The sequence below is a fragment of the Drosophila simulans genome, chromosome 3R (assembly GCF_016746395.2).
Source record: "Drosophila simulans strain w501 chromosome 3R, Prin_Dsim_3.1, whole genome shotgun sequence".
Classification (NCBI taxonomy): domain Eukaryota; kingdom Metazoa; phylum Arthropoda; class Insecta; order Diptera; family Drosophilidae; genus Drosophila; species Drosophila simulans.
Window position 1 is genome coordinate 7,407,815 of NC_052523.2, and position 23,658 is coordinate 7,431,472.

General features: G+C 42.6%; 1 protein-coding gene across 2 annotated transcripts in view; it reads left to right on the forward strand.

Moving 5' to 3' along the window:
* The window catches only part of LOC6727527 (probable G-protein coupled receptor No18), a 50,118-nt gene that overhangs the window by 18,231 nt on the left and 8,229 nt on the right, over positions 1–23,658 (forward strand). For both annotated transcript variants that reach the window (XM_016176435.3, XM_039294642.2), the window contains exon 2: positions 21,796–21,954. In XM_016176435.3, the coding sequence (XP_016034103.2) occupies positions 21,796–21,954 (159 nt within the window). The remainder of the gene's footprint in view (positions 1–21,795; positions 21,955–23,658) is intronic.

The window sequence follows — 23,658 nt, forward strand, 5'->3', positions numbered from 1 at the left end:
GTTTGCCTAAAAGTTTCATTCGAAACATTTTCCTCGCAGATCCCTGGCATTCTTGCAGCCACATTGGAAATCAGTTCCGCTTGCAGGGCAAGATTCCCGCTGTGCCAAAACGGATCCCATGGAGCAGCACGCCGAAATTTTCAGCTGCGGTTGACAAGCGAAAGTCCCGATTGCATCGCTTGCCAAGCCGCACGCATTAAAATAGATTGCTGTTTACTTTCAATTTAGTTGGCCGCCATCTCAATCTCAATCCTTTGCGTTCCGCGACGAAGTCCCTTGGCAAATATTTGCCTTTTATTAACATTTTCCATGGCACTTCGCGGATAGTTCTCGTTGGCTCTGGCGTTGGCCTGCTGATAGGACTGCGTACGTACCATATATACCTGTCACCTCCCATCGCGGCCAGTTGGCAATATTAACTGACATATTTCACCGGCATACCCGTCAAATAACTAAAGCTGTCACTGCCGCCCCGGGGCTGTATGAAATTCCCAAATTCCCCGAATTGCAGCGCACAAAAAAAGGAGTGCATAAAACGAAGTAGCCGGGGCAAAACGCATTGTTTCGCTTTGGTTATAGCTGGAGAATGTCAACCGACGACAATGACTCCACTTTATACTCCGCTGCCCAACTATGCAGCGCAAACTTTTGCCCTCTCGGCTGGAATTTTTTATTCGGAATTTATTTCATTAGCTTAATGCCCTGAGTGGAATTCCTGAGCTTTGGCCAAAGTTCTGTCATAGTTAATGAGCAGCGGGGAGTCACAGTTCATGGTGCCCTTACCTCACCCTTACCCTTTCACCATCTTCGTCATCATCATCACCTTCTGGCATCTTTCCCGATGCGGATAAGTGTCAAGCTTCTGGGGCTTGACCAGGTGAAAAGTTCGCTCGGTTGGTCTTGTCCAACGCACTAACATTTTACTTTCCTGTAGGCCCCCCAACTTGGTTCTTCAACATAGTCGAGCCATCAAATTTATTACGATAAATACGCAAAGTTGGCACAGTGGTAACGAAAAGCTAAGGCCGTCTAAATAGGCTTTAAGCTGGCCTTAATTTTCATACCAAAATTTTGAAATTTACTTGGAATTTAGTTAAACGTAAGCTAAGGATATATATAATTCATGTCTCTATCATGATTATCTTTATGAGCTCTTCTGGCATCAAATGTTACCAATACATGCTATAATAAATAAAGAATTTAAAGACTAAATGGTTGCAACCATATATAAAGTCTATATATTAGTCAAAAAGCATTAGAAATCATTACTCTACTTTCTTTTATGACAGATCGATCATCCATTAAAGAAAAGTTTTTAGCCACTCGCAAGATTCGAGTTCCTCAATATCAGTATCTAAGCTTTCTGTTGATAAACTTTAGCTGTTTACTAAATTTGGCCATTTTCCAAACGACTTTAAGAAAGTTTTTATTAAATTTAGCAGTATTTTCCATAGTGCTGTACTTGCTGTCGACTTTCAGAGGCCATTATCACGGCGAGGCGACAGAAAGAGAAGCGGCCAGAATGCGACCATAAATGGCTTTTGGTCTGGTTGGAGGCAAGCAAAGTGACAGGATCAAGCTGCTCCAGCTCGACTCCTGCTCCAGGTCCTGCTACTACTACTAGTAGTACTGCTCCTGTGCAATGGAGGACTGGAGACAGCAGCCACAACACAGATAAACAAGGCTTTCTGCTGCTGTTGCCGCTGTCATAACCGCATATATCGCTCATAAACGCCGTCATAAAAGTGACACAGACAAACAGCCAAAACAAATATGTGATAAAAAAGGCCGTCGCGATACAAAACAAACAAGTATAACGTTGCTTGTCCCTAGTTTTGTGGCTAAGTAAAAACATTGATTACTTGCAAAATATAAAGGACAGCAACACTTCCCTAATATAGTGTGTGACTTGTTGTTTTATTGCTTTGCTCAGGACAAGCTCATTTCAAAGTGGAATTTCTCCCATTTTTGATTTCATTACTACGGAAGGATCGTATGTATGTGTTACACGTACAAAAACTGGCTCCTTGCATACAGGTCGTATGCGCAATCTGAGTGCCAGGGTCTGGCCTAATTCTTCACGCTTCCGCTAATTAAACGCTAGGAAAGCTGAGCAGATTATTGCATTTGTCCTTCTCCCTGTTTGTCCATCTCTCGTTCCATCTGTGTGTGTGTTTGTTTGTGTGTGTTGATAAACGTTTAGCGTCATTAAAAAGGCAACAACAAGGACAACGGGATCCACATCAATGCCGGCCAACTGCCGGGGCCAAATGGAGAGATGGATGCAGAAGCGGAGGATGAGATGCCGGCAGCAATTCTCGGCCCTTTTACTTCCATCGCCATTGCCTACCCATCACATCACCCCAGATTCGCCCGCTTTTCAAGCCCGCAACGGATGAAAAGAGTCCAGCTTAGCCGGGAGCAACTTTGGCAGCTGCAAGTTGCCATTCTCTCGCATCTCGCACAGATACGCAGGATGCACGCTTTTTGTCCTTGTTGCCGGCCATTGTTATCACTGACTCGCTGCTGAAGAGCCAACAACGGAAAAAGAAACTAGGCTACGTCGTCGTCAGGTCCTGTTCAAATTAAACTGAAAATCTTGTCCGCCCGCCAGACAACGCCGACTTGTCTGGAAGCGATGTCCCTGCCACCAAACCACTCCATAAAAAAAAAAACCAACCCACGCACTCGGCTTGCCATTCCCCCAGTTGTCAAACATTGTTATGAGCCCAAGTGGCAGCACTTTTTCTAGCACAATTCCAAACCCATTTCAACCCTTTACTTGAAGTAATAATTGTCGCCGAGATTTGTAAAGATATTCTGCTTTAAAATTGGGGAAACTTGAATATGATCTCCAAAAACAACGTAAATTATTTATTATCTACAAGCGTATGTAGACGTCTATTTATATAGATCGTTTTGCAGTTTGTTCCTTCGAGCCGGATGAGCAATGGCACTTTGTAGTTCGTTTTAATATAGTTTTTTTTATTGTTACAAAATTTTTAAAATTAGAGAATATAATAAAGCAGCAAAATAAGACTGGATTCTTTAGAAAGAGTGACATTAAGCTCAGGAATATTCCCATGCCAGCTACACCCAACGTATTTCTCACAAAAACATCGTATGTTGTAATTAAACTCACTTAAACTTCGTACGTTCTTTCCCAAAAGAATAGATAGCCGGAAAAGAAAGGAAAATGCACGATAAAATACTCTTACCCGAAACAAAACACCGAAATGTGGGGGGTAGATAGGAAAATCTCCAGGGCAAATCGATAGCTCTTTAACTTTTAGCCACGACTTTGGCACTGATGGGTTAAGCTTGCGCCTAATGGCCGCCTAAGTTGACACAGCCAGCTCTTAATAATGGAATCAGGCCAAAAAAAAAGAATACAATAGCAGCATCAAAACAGGAAAAACAAGCCAACAGCAGGAGCAACGGCAGGAAAACTTTTGTGTTGATTTATTAAATTAATTGCTACCTCATGGGCTCAGCGATGGAAAAGCAGCCCGAGTGGGAAGCATGTGAGTTAACTTTTATTTGTCTTTAATTTAATTTATACGAAATACGGCACAAACTTTTTTTCCCTGACAGCCATAGGGGCTGCATAAGATCTGACTGAATGCTGAATATGAGCTAGACAGGAAAAATAAAAACGTTAGAAGAAAACTTCATATAAAAAAGTTGCTCTTCTTTGCTCCATAAACGATTTTTGGTTTATTTCGTGTGATATACGGGGAAATGAAGATTGCGGAGATGATTTATTCACAGAATGCACGGCATGCCGTAAAAGGTGGAAGGTCAGGGGATGGGGCATGAGCTTGAGAATGGAAACCGAAATGAATTGGGCCCCTACGTGTTGCTGTTCCACGCAATTTCCGGACAAATATCCCAAAACCCCCCATCCTATTGCTCCTTATTTCCCGCTTTCCCTGACAGCTCACACTTTATCACTCACCCGGGCCGCGCCGAGAACATCGGTTTGCATCGCATCACATTTCGCAGACATTTTGCACTTGATTTAATGTCACCCCCAGGAGAAAAAGTCTCACCCTTCGAAAAGTAGAACTTCCCTTAGTGCTTCCAACCAGCCAGCTTCCTTTTGAACCCGCTTCGATTTGTTGCGTTGCCAATTTTCCAGCAGCTAATGGCGTTACAATATGCCATTGTTATTCTAGGTGTTTCTCAAGGCCTACACTGAAAATCTAAATGCTGTTTGGATTTAAATCAGAAGGTCCTTAAATGCACATAATAAGAAGAAGTCTCTAAATCTTTTTAGCATCGTAAAGTATGCGACATTACTTTCTTTGTATATAAGTTTACTTCTATGGTGTATAACTCAAGATCGAATTTTTGTGCCACTAACTTTGGTTGCTCTTTAACATTGTTGCATTTTAGGACATCTTTTTTGGTATCCTTTTATTGCAGTGTACTTTCGGACTCCCCTTCCGCAAAGGGGACGAGAAAAATGACGCCGCAAAACCCCACGGTGCGAAATGCTCATTTATTTCGAAAAGGGGGAAGCCCCGGCCGAACCTCTTAAGGGGAAGTTAACTGCTGCTGCCCCTGGTGTTGCTGTTGCTACTGCTGCTGCTGCTACTTCCGTTGGAATATGTTGCACGTTAAGCGTTCTCCTCACAATTTATTGCTGGGCGTCTGTGTGGCTGACTGTCAACCCATAAAAACTTCGACTCTCAAACGGGTGGCTCCCTTCGCTTCTTGCCGGGTGAAGTTCGTGCTCTATGGGTGTCTGCTGGGTGTGGCCGTTTATTGCATTTACAGTTACTTAATTCTTTAGCTTGAACTTGCCACACAAACAACAATTATTGCTCACCTCAGAAAAAGGGGAAGAGAACTGAGCCCCATTCCGCCTCATCCTTCGTTTTGCGGCTGGCGTGACACTTGGCCAAAAGAGGCTGACTGGTTGGCAGGTGGTAAAAACATTATGATCGTTGAAAACTTTTGCAACGGTTTTAAATGGTGCTCGCAAATTACAGCTCAGCGTTTTGGATTTTTTGTTTTTCTTTTGGCTGGGGGTGATGGTAAAATGGGGGCTTTGTTGCTTTTATTGCTGCTGTTACGCGCATTGATTGTATTTTGAGTGACGGGCACCGCAAAAAAGCTTTTAAGTCATTAATTTCATTTTGAGAGCCAGCCAGCCAACCTCAAAGGATTTTGAAGTGAACATTTTCGCTGATGATGCCTGCAGCGTATATGTGTGCTGGTTGGTTGCGTTTTGGGTTTCTATGGGGGTTTCTAGGGATTTCATCGTGTTTCCCGTATAAATGCCGCACATTACAGCAGCGAAATAAAGTTGCTCTGGGTGCGTGAAAATGTCTGGCGAATATAAATTCACTAATAACAGAGATTTATGCACATATTCAGACAAAACAGGCGAACTTGAAAATGTAAAGCAAACACAGAAACACAGCAACTCACACACACACACACAAAAAGGGAAAAACATTTAAAACTGGCAAATGTTTTTGGTCCGGAGATAAGAGCGACTATAAATATTTGAGAGCTTGCCTTCGTATGTGAATAATCGGAAAACACAATCTGCATTCAAATGAATCAAATAAATTAGTTTGGCCATTTTTGAGGCCAAAATCAAGTGTCGGCAACGGGACGTATGCGTAATTTTCCAGCCAAGAGGGAAAACTGTTGCTGTTGTGGCATCTTTTTGGCAAAAGACCTAGGCTTAACCAAGCTGAAACTTTTACCGCCTGCCGCTGTTTGATTAAAATAATTTCCACTTAACCTCATGCTTTACCCATCGTCTTTTTCGGCTTTATCCGTGAGCATCAGAGCCGAAGGACACACAAAAAGGCAATGTAATTAAGAGGGCACGCACACACGCAAAACTATCCGGCAAATTAGTATGAAGAACTTAATGCATGCGCCAAAGAAGCCAAAGTGGAAGTCGAACTCAAAGCCGACCAAATAAAAGGTATCTAAGCACACAAAACGCCCAACATCACTGACTTTTGGCATAAACTGCTGGCATTGATTGTTCCTGCTCATGTGTTAGTTAGTGTGTGCTGGTGTGTGTGTGTGCGCGTGAAAAATATGCCAAAGAGCTCCTTTTGGCCACTCCTGCAAGTGTGTTAGTGTGCTGTGCTCATCCTTTCAAAGCAGCGCACTTGGAGAAATAGTTATAAAACTAAAGAACCCTTCGAGTAACGTTCAAAAAGTATATAATAATATTTAAATATAAAAGTTTGTTAAAAAGCTAATATGTAAAGCATACATTTAAAGGGAATATTCTTAAGTAAATCTATGAAATTATGTTGAATAGATGTATATGATCTTTCAAGGAATACCAATTGTTTTTCGTCCAGTGTAAGGATACTCTTCAAATGAAGTGGCCCAGTGTCTGTATGTTCTGACAGTAAGATTTACAATGTGGCCACCGAGGCACGCATGTGTGCGACAGAGAGGGCATGAGGGCGGAATGAAAGAGATGAGATCGCTGGGAAAAAGTCGGGTTATAAATGTCTAGGTGGCGCCATTTGGCTGTGAGCTAAGCTAACTCCAAATGGGTTTGGGGCTGCCAAATGGAATCGTTGGAGTGGGGGGCAATGGGGGGAAAGGCCGAAAGGGATGTGGAACAAGGGTTCGCAAATTGTATTGTTTTTGTGTAAATTAGTTCACTTTGTGCGTGTCTGTGTGTGTGTCCGCTTCAGCTGCAACTAGAACAAACAGCAGCTCGCAGGACGACGACGTGTTTGGACCTTTTAATTTGCATGTTTTATGTTCACTTCATGAGATTTGAGTTGGGGCTGAGTCGGTCCTGTGGTTTGGGTGTTAGCATAAAATATTCAACCGGCCACGACCACATGTGTGTGCGCTCCATGTGTGTATGTTTTTGTGTGTGTGTGTGGGGGGGCATGGCATAAACTTTAGCTGTGATCATAATTTATAGCTGGCCCATGTTTGTGCCACACACAGTCGAAAAAGGAAGCTAACCATACCATACCATTTCATACACAGCCGAGTTTCAATTTGACTTTCGTCTAAGCAAAATCCCAACCACAACCTCAATTCTGCTAATACTTTTCCAGGCGTTGTTATTTATTTACGTGGCTCGGTGAAACCACTTTAATCAAACCAGGCCGCTCATCTGGCCTGGAAATTAAGTTCTCTGCACCCTAGTAACAGGTTTGGTCCACTTCCGTGTCAGCCATTTAGTTATAAGCCGGCAACACGAACGCGCTTAATGACGGAGCTTCAGTCAGTCAGATGGCCAGTGAGTCGATTTTATTTATGGACACATTTTATGACACTTTTAGCGGGCCAATGGCGTTAACGATGCAAAAGCATGCAAAGGATTTAAGCAAAGCCACTATGTGTTTAGTTACATGCTGCTACTAAACTCATTGTGCAGTTTTGCTTTTAGTTCAGCAAAGACATTAGTTTTAATAAATCTACAGTAGATATAAAAGTATGCAGATCAAATGATTTATGTATGCTTTTTGAATACATTAAAAGCACTAAAAACTATTTTAAAAATTCAAGAGTAGTTAGCATTATTGAATAATTTAATGATACAAATGTTTAATTCGCAAAATTCAATCATATTTAAGTCAATTAATGTCAGACTTCAGATTCATCGCATATGTAAAAAGGTGGACTGAGATTTTTCCTAATCATTATTCCCTTCACATTGGCGGAAAACAGATTAGATAAGCTCCGTGACTGGATGGAAACCCAATCCCGAAATGAGTGCGAAAAGGCAATTACAAAATCGCCCACAGATATTTTGACTTTGCAGCGGGGCAAACATGTCAATAAATCGGCCATCGGGACACAAAAGCTCCGGCAGTAGGAAGAGATAAATTCCATTTGTAGTTATATATTATAACTGGATTGTGTACGTGCTGCCGCAAAGGAAGAAATATGCGTTTTTGGGCTGTGGCAGGGACACGACCATCCAAGCACATGTTAAACTCTTTACACAGACATAAACAGCGAGCGGGGATACGTGCGTGGAATTCAGTTTCGCTGCCAGTAATTGAAGCCACAAATGCGGACAAAGAATGCGACCCAAAATTGATGAAATCACAAAGAAGGATGTATGTCGATGGGGCACTGGCATTGCATCATCTCGTGCCACACCACAGAGGCGGACATCGAACATGGTTTAAGGGATTCAGAATGCTATTCGGACTCTAAGAACATTTCATTGATTCAAACTATTATGAATCAATCTTATAATAACATCTTAATGGTTTTTTATGAGCAGTATTTGAATAGCCCATGATTTGGCACCTCTTTTAAGTTATAAGTAACTTTAAGTGCTGGTCAACATGATTAGTTTCCATCCCAATGAGGGTGGAGTTGCAACCCCTTTTTGCAACTACGCCACTGCACTCACATACCGCAGTCGAGCATATCACATTGTATGTGGCCTTTGCTTTCGTCCGTGTTTGCCATTTGTTTGTTGGGGGAAAAGCGAGTGGAAAAGGGGAATGCGGCGAGCAATCAAATGGAAAATGCAGCAACAATCCGCAATCTGTTGACATGTTGCGCGAGTGCAGCTGAAGTGTTGTCGAGCTGGAGCTAGAGTCGAATCTGATACCGAGCTCTGAGCCCCAAGCCGGAGATATGATGTCGCATTTGGAGCAGCAAAAGTATGGTAAAAATTGTATATATGTACAAATATGTATGTATATAGAAGAGCCAGTGAATGAAACTCGAACAGCAGAAGATATGACACCGAAGCTCGGCGTCAACGGAAATTGCTGTTAGTGTGCATTGGGCTGCCAAGGACTCACCTAGCAGGACACTTCATATCTACACTAAGCCAAAATATATGCTGCAGTTAACATTTAAGTTTTATAGTACTAAAAGTTGTAGGAAAGCTTTTAAATACCATTCACAAATAGTATCATTACAAATGAAAATCCCTAGAATTGTTTATTCATCCACTTTTTTCTCTCAGTGCCTCTCTCAGCGAGGTCGAGTGAGTTGGCTGGCTGGACACTTGCGATTCCCACCATAAATCTGGAAATGAAATAAGTGTGTGCCTTGGTATATTTGACATTTGGTCACTCACCAGCGCAATGACAGTGAACGAGTGTCTGTCTCGGTTTTTCCGTTGCCAGTTTGTGTTTGTTTGTTCCGCTTGTTTGCCTGCGTGGTCAGCAGAAGCACCCACCCACGTACGCACTTGTGTACAGAAGGATATACATCGCAGGCACCAGCCACCTAGCCAGCCGGAACCCAACCACCGCCATCCATCCATCTGTCTAGATTCGACGAATGTGTAAGACGACAAGCCAAAATGGGAATAAATGAGATATTACCAATTTGTATTGAATGCCCCAAATGACATAATAGAGTGGCTTACATGGGACTACCTCCTACTCCTCGTTTGTGGAGCGTTAGGCAAACACAATTAGGAAGCTAGCCAAGCAAATACTCAGGCGGCAAAGGCGTTGCCAAATGCCAAAGCAATTATCAAGCATACGCCGTGTGGGAACGAAGTAGAGCAGCAGCAAAGCAAAATAATAAAAAATACATACCACCTAGGACAACAAAAAACCAAAAAAAAAATCAAAGCGAATGGGAAGCAACACCCAGCGGATCAAGGGACACATAAACGAGAAAAATATGTCAAAACAACGTTTCCCATTTCCCACCCAAAATGGACAAAGCATGTGCACCCTGCCAGCCAGCGAGGTCCTTGATGGCATGAATTAAATGGACTACAAAACAACAAAAGCAAAAAACAAAAGGATCTGGCGGCAAAAAAATAAAAAAACACAAAAAAAAAGGAAACGAACGAAGGCATTGCGGAACATCGTAAAACAACGGGCGGCTAGCAGTCGGGCGAAAAAATTTGTACACAAATTGTAAGGGAATAAAATTTAAGTATGCGCATATTGATTTTATGATCAGACATAACTACGCATAGGACTAGGGTACATGACATTTCTGAAAACTGCAAAGCAATCACGAACGTGGACCAACCGAATAAGATACATGTAGTACAACTCCCCCACCAGAAATCAGTAAAGTATCTGACAGTTCTAATATATTTGTGTGTGTTCGTTGTTGTCTATTTCATCTTTTTGGCGGCCTTTGTATTTGTGAAATTATGCCGAAACATTTGCCATGATTTTCATCTAGTAAATATGGTTTTGTGCTTTTATATTTTTCCGCCTAATGCAAAATTGATTGGACCCGAAGAAATGTGTACCATAAATATTTATACTCACGCTTCATTGCGTCGCTGAAGTGGCGAGCCAGTGTCCTTGGACTTCCTTAGATCAGGAAAACTGGCAGTTAATAAAGGGGCGAGCTGCCACGGTGGAACTTTTAATCTCGTTTGCTCAATTCTCGCATTATACGCTTCATGAAAAATTCTTAAATCCGCTAAACCTTCGGCTCAAAGTTCGTGGATAAAGGGCAAATAAAGGAGCAACAATGTATGGGAATGCTTCTCAGACAGACAGAGAAAACCGAAACAGAGCAGCCCAATAAAAAGAACACCAAATAGCTGGCCCCAAAAAGTAGGCAGCGTTTCTTCTGTAAGCGAAACCGAAATCGAGACGAGGACCAAGGACGAGACCCACAAGGAAACGATGCCAGCCAATATGCTCGTACAAAGGCAGCGGCTGTCCCAAATGTACGCCACAAAATATTGTTTACAAATCTCTTCAGCGACGCCCACAAATTTGTATGCGGGGCATTGTTATCCCTGTTGTTCGTTTGTCATGCGGGTCAGAGGTTGAAGATTTCAATATTTACTCTGGCCTCTGTCCTCTGCCCTCTCGCCACCCGCCTGCTGCTGGCTGGCAAAAAGTTTCTGCCGAGCCCATCTCCGATCTCTGTTCGACTTGGCCCACAAGGCAAAGATGGCTTAAAGTTTCTTCATCTCTTGATTAAATTACATGGATGCGACTGGCAGCCGGAGGGCGTCGCTCTTCCTATTCTGCTGACATGCGAGCACAATTAATGAAAACTTTCCTGCTGACCAACCCTCCTCCGGCACACACACATAAATCGCCAGCCAAGTGGGGACAAGTCAGGGGCACACAACTGCCATAAAGTAGAGACTGGAGCGGCGTACTCTTAAAATATTACGAAGCACTGAGAGAAATGGATTTTAAGAATGAAAAACATAATAATTAGATGCCATAATTAGATACATAAACTTCATTTTTTGGAAGGATTTTTACATAAGATTCTATGATTTTCAAATGCAGTAAAAGCCAACTTCATTCTACATTCAATGTATTGCTTGAATATCAAGTATTCGCCTAGTGCACAATATGCTCCCTTTAGTATGCAAGTTACAGGCTGAGGAACTTATTTTTTTGAGTGCACCCACAGCGGCGAAAGATGACGCCTGAGCTCATCTCGACGGCACTTGTGTCCTGCTCCTCGGGGACGCCTCCTTGCTCAAGGAGTCTCGTGCTCCGTTTTCGCTTCGCGCACGAGTGTGTGTTAACAGAGCAATAATTATGTCACATTCTGGGTAAATCGATACCGAGATCCGCAGCCTGGCAGCCCGGCAGCTGACGCACATTTTCACAGTAACTTGAACTTTAACTCGACTTTAAATGCGGCGCCAAGCGGCGCAAGAGAAAAAATGCGAACTTTTCGCTCGACTGGGGCGACCGCCATTATTGTCCTTTAAATGACATTTGCCATGACTGCAGCGGACGTCGACAGATGCCGAAGCTGCCCTTTTGCCCAGCGCCCTTGCCGCACCCGGAAAGAAGGGAAATGGCGAAATAAAACGGGGCAAAAGCTCTGCGGAAAAGTGTCAAATAAGAAACTAAATCGCATGTCGTCTGTTGTCTGCCGGACCCTTTTGTGCGCCGTCGGTCAAAGCGTTTCGAATTTAAAGCTTTCCCCGTAATCCTGGCGGGGATTGCCCATCGGAGGAGGAGGTGGAGCCGCTGCGGCTGGTGGGTAAATCGCTGTCGGAGTCGTCTGACGATTCCATCGCGGTCGAAGTGGCAGGAGCAGCAATGGGCGGCACAATGGAGCAGCTTTGTGCCTCGGGGCAGCATTTAATTACGCTCGTGTTGCTTGTAATGAGGCAAATTGCTTTTTGCTGTCAATTAAAGTAAAGTTTTCGCATTCGGCCGCCTGCGCCCGCCCACATCCCGGGCCAATCAAATTCGTTCTGGTCCCCATATATCCACTTTAGCCGAGGCTATTGCGATAATGCCGGTTGTAAAATGTGCTCTACTACACCGCCTCTAATTTCACGCAGACCCATTCTTTTCCAGCGATGCGCTCCTCTTCTTCTTCTTCTTCTTTCCCGCCGGCACACATCCGTTTCCGCCCGCAGCAGTTTCTCCTTCCGCAGTTCGCGTTCCAGTTTTGCCAGTGCAAAAACTGACAGCAAATGCGTGTCGTGGCACTAGGAAAAACTATAACTTGTATGTTTAAATACAATAATCGAACGTTTGAAACTGCCAGCTTGTTAAAAAATGATTAATGCTGATTGGAGTTTATTGTGTTTGTATAGAAAAAGTAAACAAATTGATAAGAATTTTTTCAATATTGTATAAAAGTATTTAGATAAAGGATTGGATTTAAATAAACATTAATATTATTTAATTAATATTGCATAATTATGCCTGCTTGTGTTGTGAAAATGATAACCCTTGCAAGAGGTACTGTATTAAATAACAACTAATACATCTAGTAAATGTAATTGTCATAAGTTGTCAGCATTTTCGCGCAGTGTCTAAGTCGCCGTGTGAGCGTGGGTTTGTCGTGTGCATCGTCTCTGAACACGTTTGTAAACATCTTAAATGTGCTTTTAATGGGCAGCTTCCCCGGCAAAAGGCAGGAACAGTCAGACAGGCAGTCGTGCAGATGCTGCCACTCGCTACACTTGTTTTGGTCCTGCCACCCAGTGTGGCCACCACCATCCAGGATCACCACGAAACCCACCCCCTAGTTGCCTGCGGCTGAGGCACAGTGTCTGCCATTACTTTACCGCCATTGCCGTATTTTAATAACGCTAATTAGTGCTCTAATTAGTTGAAGCCTTAGTTCGTCTTGGGCGGGTGTGTGTGTGTGGTGTGCGCATGTTTAACGATTTTAAAACACGCAGAGAGCATTGTGCAATCGCTTAATATTAAGTGCACTGAATATGCAATTGCCCACGAGCAGGAATTGCTATCGTGCCAAGGAGCGGCGTTTAAAAATTATAAAAAAATTAAAATTAAATTATGGGTGGCATTTCGCATAACAAAACGTATGCCCTTCCTGTCTGACTTTCACGCCAACTCTCCACAATTTTCCATTATTTTCATTCGACAATGGTTGTTGCGTGCATCAAGCACATTCCGCTACAATGCAAAATGGTTGGCTGCCACGGCGGACGGACCGCGAAATAAAGTTGCAATTAATTAGCCATTAATGAAATTGCACTCACGCACACACATCATGGTGTGTGTGTGTGTGGTGCTTGGGTGGCGTAATGAAAACGAATGCTGCCAATACTGATGCTGTTTGTGGCCGACGAATACAATCATTATCATTGAGCTCTGGTCGAAGAGGATTTAAAGGATTGCAATCCTTCCACTTAATGAAATTGATATTCCGGCAATTGCCAGTGAAACGGAAACTTTTTAATTCCGCTTGATTGACTTGAGCAGGCAAGGCAAATCAATATCAATATTGTCTAAGGTCGCCGCAAGGCTTCATTTCAATTTTAATTTCAGGTGTATATTGCGTATACGCAACGTTAGCTGCTCACCGAAGTTTGTGAACGACAGCGGTCAGTCAAATAGGAATAGCTTTATATAGCGCTATATATTTTAAAACACATATGCTAATATATATTAATCTATAATGTACATCAAGTGGAGTTTATATATATCTTAATTATTATAATTATAATCATTATAACACAATTCATCATTATTATGTATATTCTTGCAGTTACATCAATTTAGTACTATTTTCTATAGTGCTTACTAGTTTATCAACTTTATTATCTTAACCTATGCCGTATATTAATATGCAATAATGCCAGCAATACGCACACATGCGTATTTTTTAGTACTTTAAACCATAAATTACAGCCGTCGGCAGAGAAAGCAAACAAGCATTGCAATGGAAATTGCGTGATATGTGGAAAGCTGTTTTGCTTGTTGAGCGCCCGGGCGTTCCTGTAGTTGTACTTGTCGTGTTGTTATCGTTGCTGTCCCTGCTATTGGACTGCGGTCGAGTCCCCCTCACAACCACCCACAGCCAAGCACCCACATGACCACCCTGCACAACCTCTGGCCAGCTGCTCCTTCCTCATGCGTTTGACCGCATGGCCAAAGCCCCAATGGCAACTTGTCCATGGCTGCAACAGCGGTTGTTCATTTGTCCGGCTTTTGCCGACGACGAGTGTCATGCTGTTTGTACCACTCACCAACCAAACCCACCCGCCCACCTCCTTTCGTGTCCCCCGTTGGTTTGTTTGTGTGTCAATAACCATTAAGCGTTAAAATTTGTGAAACATTGTTGTTGCTGTGGGTTTGCTGCTCCTGCTGCAAAACCAACAAGATTTGTACGCCGCCCGGCACACCACAGTAATTATTTTCGGGCCCAAGCAAAGCTGGCCAGTTGGAAATTTGGGCAGCACAATTCGGCATAAACACGTTTTAGCCAGATTCCGATTTTAGCTACATTACGAGTGCAGCAGGCCACTGGCCAGTCGCTTCCGCACGAATATATATCATTTAAAATTTCCAATTGGCTTGCCACTCGCAAAAACAAACATTGGCACATTAGGTTTCCATTCAAAGTGCACTCAGAAATGAGTAATGGCAAAACTAAAACGCTATCTGTATTTGCTCTGCCGTATACTGAAGTCAATATTTAAATAAAAGTTTTGTTTAATTTAAAATTAAATATTTATATACAATATTATTGAATATACAAGGATCCAAAAGGCTAATAATTTTTATCATTAAAGTTTGTAGAAAGCATAAAATTTTTTCCCCGTTTTAATTTCATTTAAATTTTCTAAAATGTAAAAGCCAACATTTTTCAGTGTTTATGGCTCTGGCCGGTTAACTGCCCATTTAGGCCCGAAACAAGGCTCAGTGGCAGCTTCCATGGCGAAAAGACTCTTATTTAATTTACTGTTAAAATTAACGACGCCGTTGGCCGCTCTCGATCGCACTTGTGTACAAGTTTGCGGAGCCCCAAACAAGCATTTGGCAACAATTTGTTACAACTGGCAACTGCAGATGATTAACAATGCATGCGACATTGTGGTTAAAGGCATAATATTAGCATACATTTAGGCCCACACACACACACGCACTTGAGCACAATTGAATGGAGGGGACAACCGAAAGCCATATGAAAATTAATTTTCTGCTATTTTCCCTGGGCTTATTGTGCTATTTATGTGCCAGCCATTATGGCAAGACAAAAGCCCGTATTAATTACACAACTCATTTGTTTTTGGTGAGCACCGAAACACACCAATGACACAAAATCAATAGGCAGTCCGGAACAGCACGCTTATCGCCACTAACCTCACGTCCAATTGGGAATAGAGTCATCAAGGGGGCGGGCCGGGTTGGCTTTTTCGATTTGGCCGCAACAATGAGCCCGCAACCGGTAATCAAATAAAACGCAAGTCAAATCGAGTTGCATAATTATAGTAATTTAGCGCCAAACATCAATCACAATTTGTGTTGGCTAAAAAACAAAAAGGCAAACCCATTAAACAGGCAGGGTGTCGGTGGATTATAAATACCCTTTCCCTTTGGAAAACATGTTTTTCAAATGTCTGTCGCTTTTTCAAAAGCGTTAAAAATATATTCATATTTTAGGATATTTTAAAATTAAACTCAAAAAATTAAGCAGCTCAAACTAAGTATGAAAAAATGATTCTTGGCAAAATAAAAAGTTCTTGTCTTTAATTTCTAATTTCTAGTATGGGTATGAAATATTCAATTTTTTTAAATTAATAATAATATTTAATTTTAAAAGGATGTTATTCTGATATAAAGTTTGATTGAAGAATTCCTTTTATAAGAGTACACGAAGTGGAAAGCTAGGCTGAATTGACCACGTCTGAAAATGCGGAAACAAATTGCCGTGGACTAGGTCAGGCACCTTCAGGAAAACACGCCGCCCCCCGATTTTCCGATTTTCCGCCCGCCCTCTGCGTGTCAACAAGCAATTTCCGCTGCCGACGATTCCATAAAGGGGCAGCCACAAATCCTCAGTCCTTCTGCATTTTACAACTACTACAGCCGCCGCGTGGCAGCAACAGTTGCTGAGCTGTTTTGTTGCTATTTTATTTTAACGATAATATTAAGCTGGCGGCTGCTAACGGATAGGCCAGGCTGGCAATCAGCATAAAGTGGTTGCCGTTAAAAATATCAGGCCGCATAATAAAAGCGCCGTTTCGCATCGGATACGATGAGGGGAAAATCCTGCAGGGGGGATGGTAAATGTTGTGCCACACGCAGCAATACAGCCAGCGAACGAAATCAAATAATAAAACCATAAAACTCGCCACAACAATTAAAAAGCCTGCAGCATAATTCCGGAAATGTGTTTTTCTACCATCTACGACCGTCGAACACTTTGTTGGCCATTTTTTTGTAGTGGCGCCCCAGCAAATGCATTTGCATGGCTTAGCGAATGACTAGCGGTTCTGAAAAATTGCAATTTAATGAAGCGTGCCGTCAGCCGCAATTAAGCGGCAATAACAAATCGGCACGACCCAAGGCTTAAAAAACAGCCTCGAGTCGAAGAGTTTTTGCTGCGGAATTAATTTATTGTATCGCAATGGAAAAAACAGGCCTTGTTTCAAAAAGAAAATCGAATAGATAACGCGGACAATCAGGATAACCAAGCAAAACTTGCTTGTATATTCTTTAAGTTAAGTTCAGTTTATCCCATAAGTTGCTGTATCTTAATTAACGCTTAGTTTTTATGTGACCATGATCTATAAGACATAAAATGTATATGTGCCAAAGCATAGTTTTTTATGTTCCTATAAGTATGATAAGTATCCTGTCAGCTTAATTATAATTCTTTTTTACGAGTGTAATTAGTGCTCTGCCATTTGCCCACACTCTTCATTAGTAACATTTTTAATTGTTAAAAAATTGGCTCTGGCTGGACATTATCGCGTAAATGAGGCGAGGAGCTGGCCAACTGGACGGATTTGCGGCATTAGCCGCCGGTTTGAGTGGCACTCCAGCCTGCGAACGAAAGGAGCCACTTGATTTACGTTTATGGCAAGTGCGGGCAAGCGTTAAGTTGTGAAAATGTGCAAAATGCGAAAAGGCAGTCGCAAATGAAGTCAGTCAGCTGGCGATGACGACAGCCTGGGAAAGCAGAAACGAATGCTCTAATAGAAAATAAGGAATGGCAATGGGCAAATGCCAATGCGAAGTGCAGTCAATTGAAATGCAAGCTTCGGCCAGAGGATGTGCAACTTCCTGACGAGGAGCAGTTGAAGTCAAGGCGAAGACCCTCGCAAAAAAAAAAAAGAAAAACTGCAGCCAGGCAAATTGGCTATGCAAACTCTGTGCAAAATGGCTGCTTCAGCGAGCAGCGACAAACAAGAGGGCAAATCGAGCTGGAATTGGGCTGAGGAAGTGGATGTGGAGGAAGTGGAAGGCAAGTGGAGATCGCCCCCTTCAAGTATTGACAACATTGTCAAAGGGGCGGAAACGAGGGCCAAGCAGCGAACATTTCTTTTGGCCGCCTGTAGTTGCACTTTAGATTTATTGATTGTCTCAGTGCGTGGCAGTGTCCTTGGCGAGTCCGAATGTGTCCTGCAGTCCTTCGCAGTCCTGGCTTATTGCTGTTGAAAAACTTGCACAAGCACCGACAACAATGCTGATGATGACAGCAGCCACTACCAACTCATTCCACATTTTCTGCTGTTCCAACCATTCTACGCGCTTTTTTTCATTTGCAGTGCAAATATATATATATATATATATATATATATATATATGTATATATATTAAATCGCATTAAAAGGATTTCGTCGAGTAATCCTAGAATGCTATAATTACTTAATTAAGATTTTAAATTGTAATTTAATTTTTTGCAATAATAAATAAACTGTTTTTTAGGTAATGTTTACCAAACAATTAAAACTATTTTCAAGTGCAGTTTGAAAAAGCGCATTTAGATTCTGAAGAATCATAGTTTATGGCATTTATTTTTGTTTTTCCAAGTGTTGTTGCCACACACACACACTTTGTTTTTCGTACTTTTGTGAGCTTGACTCAACTTTTGTTCTGCGTCCTTTTTTTCTTCCCTGCTCAAACTTTCTGCAGTGCAATGCGGATTGAAATTCTTTTGTGTTTACAGCGGAATTTCCTCTTTATTTTCTTTCATTACATATTATTTGCGATTGCTGGCAGCTATTGGTGGCCACAAGCCCACGAGGCGTATGATTTACCTTTAAAGCATCGCTCATACGCCGCGTTGTACGCTGGAATTTAATACTTTTAATTACGCTCATTTCGGCCTGCTTTTCCATGTTTACATTTCAATAAATTTCCACTCGGTCTGCCGACCAACCCTTTCATCATTTTTCACCATCCATTTTGCTCGGAGCGGCTTTCTTTCATTTTTTTTTTCATCCTTTTTTCCCAGGCACTTGTCATCATCAACACTTTTAGCTGTTGCTTTTGCTCAAGCTCCTGCCCGCCTAACGAATTTGGTGGCGCATAATGAGTTTTTGTTTCCGTCAGCTTAAGTTCTTCGCCAATGCAGAGGATGAAGCGGTGGCAACAACAATTGCCATTGCCATTTAATTAAAAATTGCAGAATAATTATTTTTCCTTGTTTTCCTTACTCTGTCTCGCCTTTCGCACGCTACTTCTTCGGGGAGCGCGTGGGAAAACTTTTAAATAAACAAAGGCGCCCTCTGCAATTTGAAAATCTGCAAATTAGCACAAATGCAGCTTGTGGGCGGATTGAGGCGGCATTGAGGGATTGCAAGCCAGCGGGAGCAGGAAGCTCCAAAGGTGCATGGCATTGGGGAAAAATGGGTTAAGGGGAAAAGGAAAGCGGAAAATGGAAAATGGAGAAAGGAAAAAGGAAAGGCAAAAGGCTGAAGGGAAATGCAGCAACAAAGCGAAGTTTTCAATTACATTAAATCCGCTGCATAAAGTTATCGTCACGCACAGTTGACAATTTATTTGTTCGCTAGTTTCACTAGTTTCCAGCCTGGCCAACACGTTCTTGGCCCGCACAAATGTCAGTTTAAGAGCTTTGTTCCAATGCGTTAATAAAATATTCTGCCGCACTTTCTCCGCCGCCGCTCAACTCCAACATCATTATCGCAGTGTGCTAAACTTTTGTGCCCACTATTTTTGCTACAGGTGTTTCCCGAGTGACGTGCTACACACGTGTGGCGTATGCGCAACTTTTCGGCCTACCAAAAAAAAAGTTTTACGGCCAACTTTGGCTTTAATGGCAACGAAACGAAACTCGATCCTTTAGCCCACTAAATTTCACTGTGGAGGTGAGAGAAGGTTGCGCGTGAAGCGCTGACAAATGCTGTCAATATATCAGCCTTAAACCGTAAATGATGAGACCATTTATAATGGTGCTGTAAGAGTAGCTACAACAAAGTTAGTACGATGCAACTGCAGCACACACTGCTAAAAATAATTAGTCTTTGTATTTGCAACTAAAGATTTGCCTACTGATAACTAAGATAATAACAACCACATCTATTGTTTATCATTCATTTAATTCTTACAATTAATAAGGCTGCTACAAACTGCACATAATATAGACAAATTGAGAACTTCACACCCTATTTCTCTCAGTGCAGTTAGCGTGCTGCCTGTGCGGCAAGCAATAAGTTGAAAACCGAGACAGCCCGGCTGGCAGCAGCGTCAGCATTCAAGAATCCAGCTTAAGTAGCTGTTGGTGGTTCTACTCATCTGCTCGGATCCTCTGTTGGCGTTCTCTACGTGCCACTTGATGTATATTTCGGCAACATTATACCCGGCGCTTAATACTTTATGCTTATTTTGTTGCCACAACCCCGGTTGTTGTTGGTGGCGCGTTGGCTGGCTGGGTAGAGGCTAGGATATTTATATTCCGCTTTGGCAGCAGGATAAAGTTGTCTAGCTCAGCCTGTTTCTGGTGCAACTTCGCCTTGCGGCTTATGATAAACTGGGCTGCACTTAAGCTGCCTCTGCATGCGAGGCCAGCTATCCAGCCAGATATTTGGCTGTGTGCTCGTATTTACAGCTGGCTCCTCTGCCCGGCAATTCAATTTGCCTGCCTGCATGTGTAGCGTAAGCAGCTTAAAACCTTAAATAAATTTCGTTTGCAGCCAGCCAGCTAGCTTCTTTCTCCAGATGTACACACTCTGGATATCAAGTACGTAAAGCACTTTTTTTATAAATTGCTAGTCGATTTCTTAACCGGCTACTGCAATTCCACCAGGGCGAAGCAGCTTAACTTGACCAGCTGATGTCGAGCACAGATATTCGCAGCACAAGGATGCATGCACTGTGAGAAATGGAGGCAGCAAGCTACCAAAACCAAAAGATTATGTTGGTGCAAAGGATTTGCTTCAAAGTTTATCCTTGCCCAGCCTTTTGGCATTTTCTCAGCGTGTAGAATTATGCATTTCCCGGGAGCGTTGAATGCGGATTGAGGTGAGCTACAAGCAGTGGCAGTAACAACGGGACAAAAGCTTTTCATTATGCACGCCACTCGCCGGCGAACAACACGAACAGCGACTCAAAAGGGCAAAGCTGCTGGGGCAATCCGCTCCTTCTCCCCTCAACCCCTTTCTCCAGCCCCACTTTTCACTGCTGTCAAGTGCACTTTTTCGAATGCCTTTCATCAAAACACTTAATTTGCATAATTTTTGTGAAGAGAGTTGGACGCGCAGTAAGTTTGAGACGATTTAATTCCGGCAGCTTTAAAGAGCAAAAAAAAAAAATGGGAAATGCTTTTCCAAGCAGCAGAAAATGTGCCGCGAACGTTTTTCGCCGCCAGGTTGAGAAATCTTCTTTGTGCGGTAATCTAATACTTTTACTTCATTTAACGTTATGAAATTTCATGCACTTTGCATATTTCACATGAAATGCCTTTAGGAAAATGGAACCCGGGGCGCAGAATTGCCTCAGACAAAAACATTTTCGGCCAGACAGAGAAAGGCGGAATGCATTTTTCAGTAAATCAGCCTAATGAACTCAATGAAACGCCGCTATCAAGCCTGAAAATATGGCCAAAAGCAACAAGCCGGGCTAAAGCGATAGAAAATATCAAAGAAAAGGCGATTCAAAGTCAGAGGATGTTGGGTCGTAAATTTAATCTGGCAGACGATAGTTGAGGTAACTTGGTAAAGTTAATGCTCCTTAAGCTCCAACAAAGGCTACAAGTCAAGTTCAGGGCATTCAATGGGAAAATGAAACTAGTTGATGGCTAAAGGGTTCAAATTAATTAAGACTACAAAGAAGGAAAAGTGGTACATAGTTGCTTCGCCTGTCGATAAAAGCAAATTTAGCTGCAGAAAACGATTGAATAAAATGCATTTAAGGTAATTTGGCATGATAAAGAAATCTTAAATAAATTGCCATTTAACCTAATGGAGTGTTAATGCTAATATAAATCACTTTTATTACCCAATTAGAAATGGCTCTTAGTTAAATAAATTTATCATTTTGCAAGTAAATTGCATTTCAAAATCAAAAGTTTAATGACAGTAATGTTTAGTTACCTTTCTGTGAACTTTTGACACTACACCTTTTGGCCCATAGCCCGATAATGTCTAACCTTCGTCCTTTTTTCGATTCGTTGCAGCTAAGCGAGGACATTGGCTACGTGCTGTACTCGGCGCTGGGCTCCTTCTACATACCCAGCTGCATCATGGTCTTTGTGTACATACGAATTTACTTTGCCGCCAAGGCGCGGGCGAGGCGGGGCATTAAAAAGCATCCCCGCAAAACGAACAACGAACAGGTGAGTGGGTGGGCTGATTATTTATGAATTTGACCCGTCAAAATGGGCACATATTTGCACACACACCTAATGCCTAATGGACTCCACACCTCGGGGCCTCGCATAATCTCACTTTTGAGCCATTATTGCGGTTGGCCGCAAAAATGTGTCAGGCATGGAAATGGGATCTTTTTACGATTCAATGGACAAATGTAAGTCTTCTAGCCGACTGCGGCATATGCGGCGTATGTGTAATATTCACACACACACCTTTCCTCTTACCCCAAAAAGTAATTGTGCATTACTCCAGGATGCTGCAAATTGAGCACACATGCCTCGCTTCAATTTCCCATCAACAACTTGTGGTAACTACGTGTAGGATTTACCCCCCAACCTTCCCCTTGCCCATGCCCTCAGCCATCGGGAATTGCAACTTGCCAACGCTGCAATTTTGGCTGGCGCTGCAGCAGTTGCAGTTGGCCACGTTAAGGCGAACGGCCATTATGCAGGCCCATTCAATCCAATGGCATTTGCTGACGCCACACCCGCTCTTAACGGCCTTTGTTGGAAAATTATCGCTGAAAATTTAATCGAAACTCCGCCCCAAAATCCACTGATTGAGTGAAAAGTCTCTAATGATCGTCAATTAGGTAGCGCAACGTCGGCCACAATGCAGTGCAATTTGCATTTTCAATTAACTATATGCGCAATGTACACTGACAGAAAAAAATGGGTGTGCGCTGCTGGTTATACATTCACGACTGGACACTTTTCGGCTATTTTGTGCAAACAAATGCAAGAGTCCAAACGAGCGGCCCAAACGAGCGATTAACAAACAGGCAAGGGGCTGCATTTTCCGGGGTGATGAGGGGGGTGGAAAATGGGTGGATGGGTGGAAAAACAAGCAGAGACAGCGGCAGCAGAGGAAAAACAGAAATCAGGTAGAACAGAGGGAGCTGCCCGCACATATGCTGACAACGCGATTTGCCTCGAGCATTGTTTCTACACCCATTTTACACAGGGTACTTACTACATGGGAACTAAAGTTCAGATTACAAAAAAAAAAACATTTAATAAGGCCTATTTAAAATGTGCATCAGAGCTACTTGTTCCTTAGGGCTATAAAAAACATTTAGAAGAATGCACATGTTTAATGCTTTTATAATACTAAATGTTTTAAATTCTGTTGATTAATCTTTAATAATACTTATATTATAGTTAACCTACGTTGACACTTATTATGATAATTTTAACTAAGCAATGCATTATTCTGCTTAAAATTCCAGGGTATCCCCACTCCCGATACTCGCCCCCTTCTATTTTATTTTCATTTTCGTTGGGGCGCCCCGTGTCTCTGTTAATTGCCCCGGGTAATTGTTGCTGCCTCTCGAGCATTGAATATGCACATCCCCTTCAGTTCCCCCCATCCCTTTGGGCCACGATCCCGCATCCACATCCACATCCCCATCCAAGAGCAACAGCCCCAGCTCCATGTTTGTGTAATCCGCGCGCTCGGACGCGTTTCCCTGCCGCCTGTTGGCTTAAACAGGATTTTCGAAATGGAAAACTTCTGTAGCAAGTGTTTGGCCATCTGTCCCCGTTTCTCGTCTCGCCTGCCGCTGCACTTGTGCGGATCTGCAACCTAATTTGCAATGCCCGAGCATGTGAGACTGTTAATCACACAGAACCACTTTGGGAACTGTGAACCGTGCCAGCAACAACAGG